Source organism: Bolinopsis microptera, chromosome 8, assembly GCF_026151205.1.
Source record: "Bolinopsis microptera isolate Bmic1 chromosome 8, MBARI_Bmic_1.0, whole genome shotgun sequence".
In the NCBI taxonomy this organism is placed as follows: domain Eukaryota; kingdom Metazoa; phylum Ctenophora; class Tentaculata; order Lobata; family Bolinopsidae; genus Bolinopsis; species Bolinopsis microptera.
The window spans coordinates 3,096,936-3,114,028 of NC_087079.1; the positions used below are offsets into that span (position 1 = coordinate 3,096,936).

Sequence of the window (17,093 nt, forward strand, 5' to 3'; positions counted from 1 at the left end):
GAACCCGGGATTATCAACCCATCTACATTAGCATCACATATTTCGAATACATAGGGGCTGAGGTCATTCCAGATTTTCGTAGAGGTGTACAAAAAGTTCTGTTGGGAGATATCTAACCTCAGTAATGGGACAATCAGACGAAGTTTTTCATTTCTAGGAAATTTTCTGGGATGAATAGTTTAAAAACTGCTGAGTATAGGTTTTATCTTAATAGCGGTGTTATTAAATTTCAATTTATTATAATTATGACTCCCAATACTGAGATCCAAATTGACATTTCAAGATGTAACAATAAAACACATTTAACTTTGAGCAGGATGAAGGTCGACCAATTTATTATGAACAATTTCATGTAGGAGAATGATAGAATCCTTATTTAAGTAAATGTATGTATTTATGTATGAGTTATGGTAGGGGATAATTTAACTTTTGCCCTCTACATAATATTCATGTCACGGACAGATTTCGGGCGGTTTTTTAGTGAACATGAACACAAGCGATCAAAATTGTTGTTTTAAAAGTTCACGTTCACGTTTTTACGCTCACAAGTCTGTCAATGAGATGTTTTCAAAGTTAAGTTTTTTTTGTGTCTTTTATTTTTGTTGCTCAACAATAAAGAATTGTCTCATTATAAGATTATACCTTTATACTAAATGTACCTACTCTCTTTTGAAAAAAAAACTGAGTTTGGTTCTACTTTTAATTAATCTAGAGTTTGAGACCAATACATCTGCACCAGCTGGTACCCCTATAATACTCTCTGCAATTCCTACTTTCTAACCACTATTCTGCAAAATTGCAGTTAACGAAAATCAAGAGATCTGACCAAGATAAAAAATCGATATATGTACTAAAAATTTCAACTACATGATTAAAAACTGAACTCACATAAAAAATTCCCAAGAAGCATCAGAAACGATAACATCAGTAAGACGTATAACTTTAGAATAGATATTTTATACAAACAAAGCTGTTCCCCTATGATTGGCAACACAGCGCTCCTGAAATTATAAAAAACTCGACTACTTAATTAAGATATGTCCCATCAATCCAACTAATCATCCAGCTCCAGCTCCACAAGAGGAGTTCCCATGAACTTAGTATGTTGTCCCTTCAGCAGCAGGTCCCCCTTTTCGTTGTATATAAAACAGGAGCTGAACGCCAGGGTTTTCCCTGCGCGGTCACACTGCCCTACTATGGTGATGTCTTTGCCAACGGGGGCTCCTTTAAGGTAGGATACTTGCATGTCAGTGCTCACTCCCCATCTCTTGCATCTGGCGTTTTGGCGGTTACGTGTAGGTAAGTTATATCTTAATAACAATTTTAATGTCTGATCATAACATTTTACATGCTTCCAAGGAATGAACATGATATTCTTAATATAACGATGCTTTTAATGTTGCTATTTAAATCGAATATTGTTTGGCAAAATTATTGAAATTTGATAGTTGGATTTTGGACGATGTCGAAAATGTTATCTAATAGTTAGACTCTAACTAGCCACGCTATAAACATACTTAAACATACTTATAAACATAAGTTTATAAACATACTTGGAAAGAATAGCGACAGAAGAACACAAGTCAACCAGACTAGCCCCCAGACCACCGTGCATAGTGTCGTATATATTGGAGTCTCCCTTCTCTACTGTCAAGTTAAACTTCACCTGACACGATATATAGGTTGTGAGGAATCGTTAGTATTTTTTGAAAATTAAATTAGCTTTTTAGGTTCTGCTTAACCAAAACAAACTTATCTAGCCAAAGATAATTATGCCATTTAACGCACTGTAAGTCTGTAATGATTATAAGAGGAACAGAATTCCAGTGCCAAAGGTATTCTGATAGTCGAAGAACAGTGCCCATTGCAAGATTGGACACTGTCCTTTTTAATAAAAAGTAAAGTTTCAATTTATCATGCTGGGTAGAGCAACAAACTAACATTTTACATACATTCAAATAACGTGCTGTACAAATACTCATGGCTCCCCCCCCCCCCCCTCCCAACAAATAGCAGGTACAGCTGTTGCGGAATGAGTTTTATAGGTTTAAGCGATCTGCAAAGCTTCAAATCTTGTCCAGAAGCCGTAATTCTAATCTCAGCCATTTTCAAAATGATATCAATTTGTTGGTTTAATGCTTTAATTTTTTAATAACTGTTTCACTCACAAGAAAACATTGGTTAAAAACAGCGATGCAACAATTTAGCAACTGAATAACTAACTGTCTGATACTCTATGCAGTAGAAATTCCATTTATCAGCCGCATCTTCATCATGCTCTCCGATTTACAATCTGTTTCCTTCAGAATTGGTACTAGCTATTATATTATGGATGTATGGTGCCACTCATTGCAAAATGTTTAAGTAGGCTCTTTCCTCTTAAAAAAAGCTGGTCACAAGCATTAACCACACATCACATAAAACGCACCAGCAAGTGGGTTGCAAATATCAAACTCACTCTTTATGCCAAAACACAAACCAATATTAACTAAAATAAACTACAACTTTAAAAAGCAAAAAAGAGAGCTCTGGGAGCTAATGTGGTCTTCATAGCTAGACCCGCCTTCTTAAACATTCCGGCGATACCAAAGATGTACAAGATATGCAATTTGAATCAATGAATTTTACCATTCCTGGTGTAGCCTCCAACACTTTCAGATGGGACATGGTCTTGTCACCAAAACCACCACAAGACAACATAGTCTTAGTCAGCTCTTTTGAGACAGCTCTTGTAAAAGACATTCCTTAGCCTATTATTGAAAGAGTAAAAGCATTTTTTTGTGGTGGTTGATTGTTATGATTTTATGCAATACTAGATCGTTCACCTTAGATTATTATTCGGAAGACCATTCTACTCAATGGCCATGGGCTTCTTCCAAGGAAACTCAGCCAGAAAACATTATTACAAAATTCTGTAATTGTATAATCACATATTGTATCATAATGATTAAATAATTATCTTTAGACTTGGAAAGAACGTTACCATTCCTGGAGTAGCTTGCACCAATTTGAGATGAGACAATGTCTTCTGTTCAAAACCACCGGCAGCCAATGTTGTTTTATTCAGTTCCTTTAACACTGCCCTGGTGAATGCCATCCTGCAGCCTAAGCATGACTTTGGGTTCGTTTTGGATGGTTGTTCAATGTTCATGATACAGTAAAAAGGGCATGAAGGATTGATTTCGGAATATACCGCCCAGTGTATCGGCTATCACCGCAGCAAATGTGATATCGCACCCTCAGAAGGTTCACTATCTCACTCTATGAAGGCCACACAAGAAAGCAGTAGCTTAGACAAAAAACTGGTTCGGTCGGTTATGACTGTCTAATAAAGAATATAACTATTATAAGATATATATTATGATACTATAAATTATAATATTACCGTTCCCGGGATAGCGTCCGCTAACTTCAGGTGTGACATTGTTTTCTGACTAAAGCCTCCGTTAGTCAAGATACCGTTTACCAGGTGCTTCCCAAGAGCAGATTTAAGAGACATTGCTGATATTAGTGGCATGAAATAGTACATAATATTATTACATAATAATATTAGAGAGTAATATTGTGTATCTGAATTTTAAAAACATAACATTTTATATACATCAGAAATGGCGGGCAACTTACAAATAAAGAAATTAGGCTTTTCTTCGTTTTACTTGTACATCGTATGGGCCAACAATATATAATAATATTCAACAAAATAATTAAGTCATCGTCAAAAATGTGGCCAGTGAATAGAGGGTAAATATGACTATGACAATGCAAATGGTACCTCGCCCACATGGACAATGTATTTCTCCTCCTGATCCTAGTGGCACACAATGTACTACTGTAGGACATCCTCCGATAATCACATCCTTCCTTAGAAAAGGATGTTATTTATTAACAGTTATAATTATAATATGGCCATAATAATATAGTAAGTTAAAAATTAGGAAAATAGGGACAATTTGAGATACAAAAGTCAAGAGGCAGTACTACAACTATATTTGGATAATATAGGATAATTTTCAAGGTTATAATATTATAAATTCCATTCAACTATTGGTTTTCCAGTAAAACTGCCAATGAGATTCAAATTAAAGTTTTGATCCAACCAAACAATCGATTGATAAATGTATAAAATGATAAATAAAATACTTACAGTAAAACGTTAAAATAGAGCTCTGTACAAGAATAAAAAATGTTGAATAAAAAAAACAAGGTTAAGAATAAAAACAATTGAATGGAGTCGACTCCAAAGATCTTGGTCCTAAACTCAAGAGCCACCAAAAATCTAAAATAATAACATCTCGAAACTTTCAAATTGACGTTTCACAGATAACCTCATCAGGGGTGCCCAACCGGAAATCCAAAGACTTATCCCCAGTTTTGAACACAGCTGTCCCAAACATCAACTTAGGAAACATTTGCTGTCCCGGTAGTTTAATCAACACGGTGCTCAACCCACAGCGCACATCCGCTACAAAATACTCCTGGGTTGCTACTGGCGTTATTGGTGGTAGAGCTTCATTTTGAGGAAGAAGAGTATACCCTCTTTTACACCTCAAATGGTGGTGCTTGTAGTCGCTGATATCCAGACACAAACTCACTAAACATTTCGGGCGATTGTTAACGCTCGCCCGCCGACCTGCCCGTTGCTGCCACAGATAAATCAGGGAGTTGATGGCATTAGTCATGAAGTAATAGAAGACAAGCATGAGGATGAGACCGCTGGACAGGAGGTTAGCAGTGAGGTAGTAGTTGTACTCAGTGTTGGAGACATACCACTGGATCTTGAGGTGACCTCCCGTCATCTTGGTCTCTATGATCAGGTAAATCCCGGTGTTGGGTCCGTGTTTCATGGGCGAGTATTTGATTAGCCGTCGTTCACAGTTCATTTCCGTTTGAAGATAGTTGTACTGGGTATCTATCTCTTCTACTCCTGTGTTATGGAAATTTAGGAAATTATGATAATCTGCTCCGTTGCAATATTACAAAATGTATTGAAAAGTGAAAACCGCAAGAGCAAAAGAGACGGAAAGAAATTATATTCACGAAAAATGAGACAGGTGAAAAATAACAAGAGTTAGTTTTAAATAGTAATTTTAATGTAGTTAGTTACCAGCTATCCAAGGTTTCATGGGTTTTATATCCCAGCGATGTGTCGTGTATCGAGCACTTCTTTTGCTGTTGTGTACCTGCAATATCGAGATACTTTAAATCAAATAACAAATTCTTTGAATTTGATGGCATATTGATGTGAGTATCACAGCTTCATTATTTAGTTAAATTCTCTTACTCATCATTGATTCAAAGATTACCTCGTAGAATGACTCATGATGAACTCCATGGCTCCTCGTTTTCTCGTCTAAATAAATCCTATATTCCCTAGGGTTCATACTAGCGTACACAGTTCCCACCAGGTCCCTCATCTCAATGTAGACCCAGTGGTCCGACGAGCCTTGCAAGGGTATGTGAAAAGGTCTTGCAAAGTATTCTCGCCCTGTAAAGTTATACACCTTGTCTCTATCTAGGGTCTGAAAGCAGGAAGACCCGTTTCTAGGGTCTCCTGAGTAACCGTACTGACATATGTCACACTGGTACAAGAAACAGTTCTGAGCGTCTACACACTTTCCACCCTCAGATTGGTAACTGCTCCGGGTGTGGTTCTGACAGTCACAGTCCAGGCCCGTCTCCGGGTTACACTTCCAAGTGTGCTTGTTGCACGTGCACTCGCGACACTCTCCCGATACGGGATCCCGGAAATAGTCCGGTGATTTACATTTCTGACAATAGTCGCCGACTGTGTTGTTCTGACAGTCCTCACATTTGGCGCGCTCGAACAACAAGTATTTGAATGATTGGGTGGCAGTTGTTGCGGGGACCCTGTTATCGACACACGTGTTAGAGTGGCCATAACACAGCTCTTTGCAGGATATACAGTACTTTCCCTTGAGGATAAACCCATCCAAGCAGTGTTCACATCTCGACCCTGTGGTGTTACCCTCACACTTCAAACATGAGCCGTCTTCAGCGCACTCGCTGTGTCCCATACAATCACACTTTAGGGAACAGTCTGCCCCATGGTACCCATACTCACACACACACATGCCCACGTCAACACAGTCTCCGTGATCACATCCAGTGTCCGCGCAGGATGGGATACACGCGTCTACCTCGTCAGAGTTAACAGTGCCGTTACTGCACGTGCAGTTGTAACCATCCTCCATATCCACACACAGCTGGTCTAGTCTGCACGTGTGAACATCCAGCGCGCATTCGTCCTCCAGTGGACAGGTGAAGTAGTGCCAGTTAGCGCACGTGCTGTCGCGCGGGTTGCTCACATCTCCACTCTGACACTCTCCTTCTTCACCTGGGTATTTAAAAAAGAAGTTAATTATAGTCGTCGAAATCGCTCAAAAATGCTTGACTAGAACGAACTATACTGAGAATTAAAAGAAAACTGTGAGTGAAATTCGAAAGTAAAATCGAAACTTTGAGTGAAAGTGAAACTGTAAGTAAAAGTGAAACAGAAAGTCACATACCATTGGCACACCAGCCACATTGGTTGTGTTCTTTGCAGACTGAGCAGGTCTTGTGTAACGAGCATGGTTCCGGGCATTGTACCGGATGTACCAACAGATCACATCTACAGACGACAATATGACGTTACTTTTCAGTTGTACTACTATTTTAAATGAGTTTATCAAGATTACTAGCAGTTATGCAGATATTACGATAATTTGCATATCTACAGCTTTATTAAATAGCAATAAATTTGATTAAATGAATGGTGTAGTCCTACGAACAGCTGTGCATACCGATTAAAGAGGCAGAACCAGTCCTGCAGTTCAGCTGACAGACATGTTTCTAAAGCTGAGCTCCAGCTACAATCATCTTTCACTGTACATCTGGTCAGAATGTTTGGTTATCAGTCTACCAAGTCGATAGAAAAAAATATAACACTTTTATCGGTCGACGTTACACAATTGATACCTTAAATCGGAGGTAATAAAATAAATCGTAGATTTAGATAACCCATTTGATTATAAATTTAATTGGTTATTTATAAAGTACCTGGTGCAATCATCGATACCACCACAAACCACTGGACAAGACCTCTTTCCATCACTTCTCACAACATTACTTGTGTGTGTGCACGTGTCTTTGTGCCAAGCACATTGAGCGTTTCCATGACACTCCGTGCACGTGCTCCAGTCTTTACAAGCACCATTGCACGTGGTGCGCAGCGACTTGTTACTGCTGCACGTCTTGGCAGATGTCCAGTAGCATGAGTTGGAGGCGCATGAGTAACAGTCTGTGTGGTGGATACAGGGCAATGTGGTGTCCAATGTGTTGTATTTACATCTGGTATAAACAGAGTGGTTGGTGAGGGATGTGGTTGAGAAAAGAGCGGGTAGTAAATACAGTGTTTCGTTTCGAACATATTAATATTATCATGAATTCGAATATAATTATTAAATTAATATTTAAATATACTTTCTGATTCAATAAGGACAGGCCCAAACCTAAGTTAAAGCAATGTTACACTCACCCTAGAATTGGGGTAGGAATGCAAGGTTTAGGACTATATAAAGGTTTATCACACCAGGCACACCCGAACCTACTACATTCTTCCTCCTCTGAGGTAGAAATAACGGTGAGTTTAAATAAAATCATTCATAACTTTACACTTACACCAGAGATACGATACTTCTATTGCATTGGTTACTTAATCATTTGTTATCATAATAATAATACAGTAATACCGCTCATGTTCATAAGAATAATCAAACAGTCGACTGCTAACTATTTAAACGTTAGCAACACAATTAATTAATTAAGTGTCAATTATTAAATTACTAAATTAATTAATTGCCCTTAATTAACCTCTGATAAAGTAGCAGATACTATCCCTTAAATCATACGATAGTACCAGGCTGTGAACACTTCCATTAAACCCTCCCATCAGATACAGCTTGTTGTTCAGGAATAGTAGGTTAGATGAGATCATGGCTGTTTCAGGGTCACGTGTTATTTGGATGTAGCTGCCTGTGTCTAGTTGCAGTGCGAACAGACCCTGTCAGGATTTTATATGTAGAATAAAAGCGGATCTTGGACAAAAAAATTCATATAAGAAATTACAATTGTTTTATGGCAATCAAGCAAGCAGACTTGACGTGAAAAAGCGAACTGCAGAGATTATTTTCCAATCAAATTGTCACTGACACTAAAATAACATTAAAATAACATCTGCCAATACAATCCTTTCGTATCACTTATATGTTTTAAATATCCCCCCTCCAGATTAACAATCTGATACGTCATATCAAGTCAACTTACCCCATTGAGATGGTGAACTCCCCGACTTCTTCCCCCCACCAGATACACCAGCCCCACATCCTGAGTAGAACTGTGGAAACTAGATACTATCTCCTCCGGCAGATCTGCTGGGACTGATACCCAGGTGTGGGCGGTAACACTGTACTTGTAGTACCCCGGGGACCCTATCACGTGGAGACGGTCTTTGTGGAGGATCATGCTGTGCCCGTACATACGGGGCACTAGACCTACAGAGAGGGCATGTTTAGAGTTACATACGGGGCACTAGACCTACAGAGAGGGCATGTTTAGAGTTACATACGGGGCACTAGACCTACAGAGAGGGCATGTTTAGGGTTATTATATACGGGGCACTAGACCTACAGAGAGGGCATGTTTAGGGTTATTATATACGGGGCACTAGACCTACAGAGAGGGCATGTTTAGGGTTATTATATACGGGGCACTAGACCTACAGAGAGGGCATGTTTAGGGTTATTATATACGGGGCACTAGACCTACAGAGAGGGCATGTTTAGGGTTACATACGGGTAACGGGGCACTAGACCTACAGAGAGGGCATGTTTAGGGTTACATACGGGGCACTAGACCTACAGAGAGGGTATGTTTAGGGTTATATTATATTGTAATGATTATTTACGTAGCTGATTTTATCATGAGTTTATGAGATGAAAATATTGTTGTTTGAGGTTCAGTTTTAGCAAAACACAAACGATTCCTTAACATGCACTATTCATAATAATATAATGTATCATGCAGGTTAAATAAAAATGGTATTAAATGTTAACTAATCTTGGAGGAAATCTAAACGTTGTCTGTACCTGAAGTTGGGACGAGACTCCACAGTTTCTTCGTCACACTAAACTTGTACAATAAGTTTGAGGCTCCTGACTCAGTTACACCGCCAAACAGGTACCATGTTTCTTCAGAGTATCGAACTGCACTGCTACCAGCTGGAGTGAGGGATGTTTAACACAAGGAAATATCTTATAATAAAGGATCAAGCTTGCGCTCTGTGCTTTCAAAGTTTAATTTACCTAAATTTAGCTATTACTATAATATCTAAATTCTGTATAATGTGACATTGTGACATTACCCATGGGAGGTAGGCCAGATGAGTGCAAGTTAGTCCAAACAATGTCATCTCCTCCTAAACTTGTACACCAAACTTCACTACTGAGTCCCTCTTTCGTTACCCCACCTAAGATGACACAATAAAATCTAGCAACTAGAATGGTATTCATTGGGTTTTATACTATCGACAAGACGTTTCAAAGTTAATTGATGACCAAACTATTTTGACCAAACTCTCGCTCCCTCTTAAATCTATATCAAAACTGGTGTTCAAGTTAAGTGTAACTATAGTTACCCACCAATGACACACATGGAGTTATCCTCTACAATAACACTGTGTAGATATCTAGCAGCAGGATATCCTTCACCCCCAGAAGCACCAGTAGAAGCACCAGTAGAAGCACCAGAGGTATGAGGAGCAGTAACTAGCTGTGTCCAGGTTAAAGAGTCTGTATCGAACTGCCAGATATCAGAGTACATTGTGTAGAGATCGTACCCTCCGTAAACAGTCAAGTTGTTACCTGGGGTTAGAGGTCTCCTTTACTTGTTTGCGAGTTAAGTTGCTAAGTTGCTCAAAGCTTTAAGACTTTTACTTTGAATTTTATCAGATAAGTGGATACATTTTATTTTCTAGATAGAAATATTTGCAGACGAGAGATCAAAATCTATGAAGAGAACATTGCAGTATCTCACGAAGCTCTTACCCCCAATAACGACAGCGGAATGCCCCATCCTGGGTCCCATTATCACGTGACCGGGTGGCACCCAATCAAAACTCTTGACTGACCACGTAATCTGGGCTGAACTCCTGTCACTGCACGAGATGCCGGAGCTGGACTCGTCACATCTACACACCCCCGTACTCTCTACACATGAACCCTGCAGGGGAGATCATACTTTGTTAACAATTTTAAAATGGTTAACAATCTTAATTTAGATAACAATGTTAACATGGTTAAAAGTGTTATTATGGTTAAAAATATTAACAGAGAATACAGTTACTAACACATTTTGAGCCTCATGAAATCTAACATATTAACACGATTAAGATATCTTAAAATCCAAACAAGATATCAATTTACCCGGTTGTTACAGTTATCGGGGCAGACTGGCGTGTAACACTGGGGACCCATGTGCCCTGACACACAGGTGCAGTCCATTCCGTACCCACATGTAGCGTTAAACCTGCACCGAGAGAGCTAACGTTATTTACTGGTTATTTAGTTTGTTGTAGTTGAAGGTAGGAAGAGAAGATCGTGAAATACATTCATTTTCAAAAATTCATTAAACTATATCGATTTGATGGGTAAAAGAGTTTGACGGTTTTGATGTCGAAATTTGTGGAAATAACATAAATATTAATTGTCAATGAGAACACATTTAGAACCATGTAGGGATGTAGTAATATCTACTTGAAACTAAACTGATCCCACAAACCCTACAATCCGATGAGCCCTAACCTGGCATCTTTACCACTGCAGTTGTGAGTACAGTTCCTCAGCTCATACGAGATGTTAAACTTGGTGCTCTGCATGCCCTCAAACAGCACAGTCACAGCACCGCGCGCACTGAACTCCCTCATCACGTGGTCACGTGTCTCACGCGTGAAGTGGTCACGTGACGAGGAGATGTCCGCGGAGAGGAGGAGGAGGAGACGTGAGGTGAGGTTGGAGGAGAGGGCCCCGGAGATGTGTGCTGGGAGCCCTTCCCAGATGTACAGGACTCCTGGAGGGGGACTTTAGTAAGGTGTCACTCAGCCAGGTTGTAATGTAGTAATATCAGGCAACTGGTAACTTAAATATGGTTATATTATTATTCTTTACGATATAAGTACCCTGAAACTATTACAAAAACATAATTGTTCCTCCTAAACCACCAATTTCCCAACACTAAGCAGCAACTAACCCGGTGTATCAGGAGCGTTAGACTTGAAGTCGTTAACAGACACCACCACACTAACACTCTCTAACGGAGGAGTAATGTACCACATAACACTCTCGTACCCACTCAGCGAGTACCTGTGCCGCCTCTCTGACTGGACATTCCCCACCGCGCCATCTGCCACGCTGGCTAGCTGGACGCGGGAGCGCGCCACCATGTAACACTGACCTCCGTCCACGGCGCTGCCGTAGTACCCCTGGCCACAAAGCTCACAGTTAAAGCCCGTGGTGTGGCCGGTACAGTGACACTGCCCCGTGTTTCTGTCACAGTACCCACGTGCCGGGTCATGGTGTCCGTTACACTGACATGGGTTACAGACGCTGCGCGTGCCCGGACCTGTACGGTAGGCACCAGCCGTACACAGCTGACAAGTTGCTCCTTCAGTCATGTGTTTGCAGTCGTCACAAATTCCTTGTCCCTGAAGTGGAACATAGATCAGCTGTTCTGATTATTATAATCGATCGCGAATTATGTGATAAGTATCCATATTTAACAACTTGTAAATTAATATAATATAATCACCACAATACAATTAAAAACAATATTCAACCTGAGAGCAGGTAGAGTGAAGGTTACACTAAAACAATATTCAACCTGAGAGCAGGTAGAGTGAAGGTTACACTAAAACAATATTAAACCTGAGAGCAGGTAGAGTGAAGGTTACACTAAAACAATATTCAACCTGAGAGCAGGTAGAGTGAAGGTTACACTACAACAATATTCAACCTGAGAGCAGGTAGAGTGAAGGTTACACTAAAACAATATTCAACCTGAGAGCAGGTAGAGTGAAGGTTACACTAAAACAATATTAAACCTGAGAGCAGGTAGAGTGAAGGTTACACTACAACAATATTAAACCTGAGAGCAGGTTGAGTGAAGGTTACACTAAAACAATATTAAACCTGAGAGCAGGTTGAGTGAAGGTTACACTAAAACAACATTAAACCTGAGAGAAGGTAGAGTGAAGGTTACACTAAAACAATATTAAACCTGAGAGCAGGTAGAGTGAAGGTTACACTACAACAATATTCAACCTGAGAGCAGGTAGAGTGAAGGTTACACTAAAACAATATTAAACCTGAGAGCAGGTAGAGTGAAGGTTACACTACAACAATATTAAACCTGAGAGCAGGTAGAGTGAAGGTTACACTAAAACAATATTCAACCTGAGAGCAGGTAGAGTGAAGGTTACACTAAAACAATATTAAACCTGAGAGCAGGTAGAGTGAAGGTTACACTAAAACAATATTAAACCTGAGAGCAGGTAGAGTGAAGGTTACACTAAAACAACATTAAACCTGAGAGCAGGTAGAGTGAAGGTTACACTAAAACAATATTAAACCTGAGAGCAGGTAGAGTGAAGGTTACACTAAAACAATATTAAACCTGAGAGCAGGTAGAGTGAAGGTTACACTACAACAATATTAAACCTGAGAGCAGGTAGAGTGAAGGTTACACTAAAACAATATTCAACCTGAGAGCAGGTAGAGTGAAGGTTACACTAAAACAATATTAAACCTGAGAGCAGGTAGAGTGAAGGTTACACTAAAACAATATTAAACCTGAGAGCAGGTAGAGTGAAGGTTACACTAAAACAACATTAAACCTGAGAGCAGGTAGAGTGAAGGTTACACTAAAACAATATTAAACCTGAGAGCAGGTAGAGTGAAGGTTACACTAAAACAATATTAAACCTGAGAGCAGGTAGAGTGAAGGTTACACTAAAACAACATTAAACCTGAGAGCAGGTAGAGTGAAGGTTACACTAAAACAATATTCAACCTGAGAGCAGGTAGAGTGAAGGTTACACTAAAACAATATTAAACCTGAGAGCAGGTAGAGTGAAGGTTACACTAAAACAATATTAAACCTGAGAGCAGGTAGAGTGAAGGTTACACTAAAACAATATTAAACCTGAGAGCAGGTAGAGTGAAGGTTACACTAAAACAATATTCAACCTGAGAGCAGGTAGAGTGAAGGTTACACTAAAACAATATTAAACCTGAGAGCAGGTAGAGTGAAGGTTACACTAAAACAATATTAAACCTGAGAGCAGGTAGAGTGAAGGTTACACTAAAACAATATTAAACCTGAGAGCAGGTAGAGTGAAGGTTACACTAAAACAATATTAAACCTGAGAGCAGGTAGAGTGAAGGTTACACTAAAACAATATTAAACCTGAGAGCAGGTAGAGTGAAGGTTACACTAAAACAATATTAAACCTGAGAGCAGGTAGAGTGAAGGTTACACTAAAACAACATTAAACCTGAGAGCAGGTAGAGTGAAGGTTACACTAAAACAATATTAAACCTGAGAGCAGGTAGAGTGAAGGTTACACTAAAACAATATTAAACCTGAGAGCAGGTAGAGTGAAGGTTACACTAAAACAATATTAAACCTGAGAGCAGGTAGAGTGAAGGTTACACTAAAACAATATTAAACCTGAGAGCAGGTAGAGTGAAGGTTACACTACAACAATATTCAACCTGAGAGCAGGTAGAGTGAAGGTTACACTAAAACAATATTCAACCTGAGAGCAGGTAGAGTGAAGGTTACACTACAACAATGTTCAACCTGAGAGCAGGTAGAGTGAAGGTTACACTACAACAATATTAAACCTGAGAGCAGGTAGAGTGAAGGTTACACTAAAACAATATTAAACCTGAGAGCAGGTAGAGTGAAGGTTACACTAAAACAATATTAAACCTGAGAGCAGGTAGAGTGAAGGTTACACTAAAACAATATTCAACCTGAGAGCAGGTAGAGTGAAGGTTACACTAAAACAATATTAAACCTGAGAGCAGGTAGAGTGAAGGTTACACTAAAACAATATTAAACCTGAGAGCAGGTAGAGTGAAGGTTACACTAAAACAATATTAAACCTGAGAGCAGGTAGAGTGAAGGTTACACTAAAACAATATTAAACCTGAGAGCAGGTAGAGTGAAGGTTACACTAAAACAATATTCAACCTGAGAGCAGGTAGAGTGAAGGTTACACTAAAACAATATTCAACCTGAGAGCAGGTAGAGTGAAGGTTACACTAAAACAATATTCAACCTGAGAGCAGGTAGAGTGAAGGTTACACTAAAACAATATTAAACCTGAGAGCAGGTAGAGTGAAGGTTACACTAAAACAATATTAAACCTGAGAGCAGGTAGAGTGAAGGTTACACTAAAACAATATTCAACCTGAGAGCAGGTAGAGTGAAGGTTACACTAAAACAATATTCAACCTGAGAGCAGGTAGAGTGAAGGTTACACTAAAACAATATTCAACCTGAGAGCAGGTAGAGTGAAGGTTACACTAAAACAATATTCAACCTGAGAGCAGGTAGAGTGAAGGTTACACTAAAACAATATTCAACCTGAGAGCAGGTAGAGTGAAGGTTACACTAAAACAATATTAAACCTGAGAGCAGGTAGAGTGAAGGTTACACTAAAACAATATTAAACCTGAGAGCAGGTAGAGTGAAGGTTACACTAAAACAATATTCAACCTGAGAGCAGGTAGAGTGAAGGTTACACTAAAACAATATTCAACCTGAGAGCAGGTAGAGTGAAGGTTACACTAAAACAATATTAAACCTGAGAGCAGGTAGAGTGAAGGTTACACTAAAACAATATTCAACCTGAGAGCAGGTAGAGTGAAGGTTACACTAAAACAACATTAAACCTGAGAGCAGGTAGAGTGAAGGTTACACTAAAACAATATTAAACCTGAGAGCAGGTAGAGTGAAGGTTACACTAAAACAATATTCAACCTGAGAGCAGGTAGAGTGAAGGTTACACTAAAACAATATTAAACCTGAGAGCAGGTAGAGTGAAGGTTACACTAAAACAATATTAAACCTGAGAGCAGGTAGAGTGAAGGTTACACTAAAACAATATTAAACCTGAGAGCAGGTAGAGTGAAGGTTACACTAAAACAATATTAAACCTGAGAGCAGGTAGAGTGAAGGTTACACTAAAACAATATTAAACCTGAGAGCAGGTAGAGTGAAGGTTACACTAAAACAATATTAAACCTGAGAGCAGGTAGAGTGAAGGTTACACTAAAACAATATTAAACCTGAGAGCAGGTAGAGTGAAGGTTACACTAAAACAATATTAAACCTGAGAGCAGGTAGAGTGAAGGTTACACTAAAACAATATTAAACCTGAGAGCAGGTAGAGTGAAGGTTACACTAAAACAATATTAAACCTGAGAGCAGGTAGAGTGAAGGTTACACTAAACAATATTAAACCTGAGAGCAGGTAGAGTGAAGGTTACACTAAAACAATATTAAACCTGAGAGCAGGTAGAGTGAAGGTTACACTAAAACAATATTAAACCTGAGAGCAGGTAGAGTGAAGGTTACACTAAAACAATATTAAACCTGAGAGCAGGTAGAGTGAAGGTTACACTAAAACAATATTCAACCTGAGAGCAGGTAGAGTGAAGGTTACACTAAAACAATATTCAACCTGAGAGCAGGTAGAGTGAAGGTTACACTAAAACAATATTAAACCTGAGAGCAGGTAGAGTGAAGGTTACACTAAAACAATATTAAACCTGAGAGCAGGTAGAGTGAAGGTTACACTAAAACAATATTCAACCTGAGAGCAGGTAGAGTGAAGGTTACACTAAAACAATATTAAACCTGAGAGCAGGTAGAGTGAAGGTTACACTAAAACAATATTCAACCTGAGAGCAGGTAGAGTGAAGGTTACACTAAAACAATATTAAACCTGAGAGCAGGTAGAGTGAAGGTTACACTAAAACAATATTAAACCTGAGAGCAGGTAGAGTGAAGGTTACACTAAAACAATATTAAACCTGAGAGCAGGTAGAGTGAAGGTTACACTAAAACAATATTAAACCTGAGAGCAGGTAGAGTGAAGGTTACACTACAACAATATTAAACCTGAGAGCAGGTAGAGTGAAGGTTACACTAAAACAATATTCAACCTGAGAGCAGGTAGAGTGAAGGTTACACTACAACAATATTCAACCTGAGAGCAGGTAGAGTGAAGGTTACACTAAAACAATATTCAACCTGAGAGCAGGTAGAGTGAAGGTTACACTAAAACAATATTAAACCTGAGAGCAGGTAGAGTGAAGGTTACACTACAACAATATTAAACCTGAGAGCAGGTAGAGTGAAGGTTACACTAAAACAATATTAAACCTGAGAGCAGGTAGAGTGAAGGTTACACTAAAACAATATTAAACCTGAGAGCAGGTAGAGTGAAGGTTACACTAAAACAATATTCAACCTGAGAGCAGGTAGAGTGAAGGTTACACTAAAACAATATTCTACCTGAGAGCAGGTAGAGTGAAGGTTACACTAAAACAATATTAAACCTGAGAGCAGGTAGAGTGAAGGTTACACTACAACAATATTCAACCTGAGAGCAGGTTGAGTGAAGGTTACACTAAAACAATATTCAACCTGAGAGCAGGTAGAGTGAAGGTTACACTAAAACAATATTAAACCTGAGAGCAGGTAGAGTGAAGGTTACACTACAACAACATTAAACCTGAGAGCAGGTAGAGTGAAGGTTACACTAAAACAATATTCTACCTGAGAGCAGGTAGAGTGAAGGTTACACTAAAACAATATTCTACCTGAGAGCAGGTAGAGTGAAGGTTACACTACAACAATATTAAACCTGAGAGCAGGTAGAGTGAAGGTTACACTAAAACAATATTCTACCTGAGAGCAGGTAGAGTGAAGGTTACACTACAACAATATTCAACCTGAGAGCAGGT

The 17,093-nt window shown here is 39.1% G+C and overlaps 2 protein-coding genes across 4 annotated transcripts in view; both read right to left on the minus strand.

Annotated features, from left to right (window-relative positions):
• Positions 1-281: 281 nt before the first annotated feature.
• Positions 282-3,863, minus strand: LOC134819920 (acyl-coenzyme A thioesterase 13-like). 3 transcript variants are annotated; one of them, XM_063830072.1, is made up of 3 exons: positions 2,984-3,308; positions 1,554-1,666; positions 282-1,274 (listed from the first exon to the last, which is right to left on the minus strand). In XM_063830072.1, exons 1-3 carry the CDS (start codon positions 3,149-3,151, stop codon positions 1,055-1,057), a joined length of 501 nt encoding a protein of 166 aa, XP_063686142.1. In that variant the 5' UTR covers positions 3,152-3,308; the 3' UTR covers positions 282-1,054. The 3 variants fall into 3 exon arrangements, with proteins under 3 accessions (XP_063686142.1, XP_063686144.1, XP_063686143.1); XM_063830074.1 differs by lacking the exon at positions 2,984-3,308 and adding an exon at positions 3,386-3,863 and having other exon boundaries at positions 286-1,274; XM_063830073.1 differs by lacking the exon at positions 2,984-3,308 and adding an exon at positions 2,629-2,771 and having other exon boundaries at positions 298-1,274.
• Positions 3,864-4,068: 205 nt separating this feature from the next.
• Positions 4,069-17,093, minus strand: part of LOC134819085 (multiple epidermal growth factor-like domains protein 8) — a 42,615-nt gene continuing 29,590 nt past the window's right edge. Inside the window, exons 27-42 of the mRNA XM_063828839.1 lie at positions 11,305-11,758; positions 10,860-11,124; positions 10,482-10,584; positions 10,104-10,278; positions 9,699-9,920; positions 9,422-9,526; positions 9,147-9,278; positions 8,326-8,552; positions 7,873-8,062; positions 7,538-7,625; positions 7,060-7,350; positions 6,804-6,893; positions 6,528-6,631; positions 5,304-6,355; positions 5,105-5,180; positions 4,069-4,924 (exon numbers count right to left, since the gene is read on the minus strand). Of these exons, the coding sequence (XP_063684909.1) occupies positions 4,302-4,924; positions 5,105-5,180; positions 5,304-6,355; positions 6,528-6,631; positions 6,804-6,893; positions 7,060-7,350; positions 7,538-7,625; positions 7,873-8,062; positions 8,326-8,552; positions 9,147-9,278; positions 9,422-9,526; positions 9,699-9,920; positions 10,104-10,278; positions 10,482-10,584; positions 10,860-11,124; positions 11,305-11,758 (4,197 nt within the window). The 3' untranslated portion in view covers positions 4,069-4,301. The remainder of the gene's footprint in view (positions 4,925-5,104; positions 5,181-5,303; positions 6,356-6,527; positions 6,632-6,803; positions 6,894-7,059; positions 7,351-7,537; positions 7,626-7,872; positions 8,063-8,325; positions 8,553-9,146; positions 9,279-9,421; positions 9,527-9,698; positions 9,921-10,103; positions 10,279-10,481; positions 10,585-10,859; positions 11,125-11,304; positions 11,759-17,093) is intronic.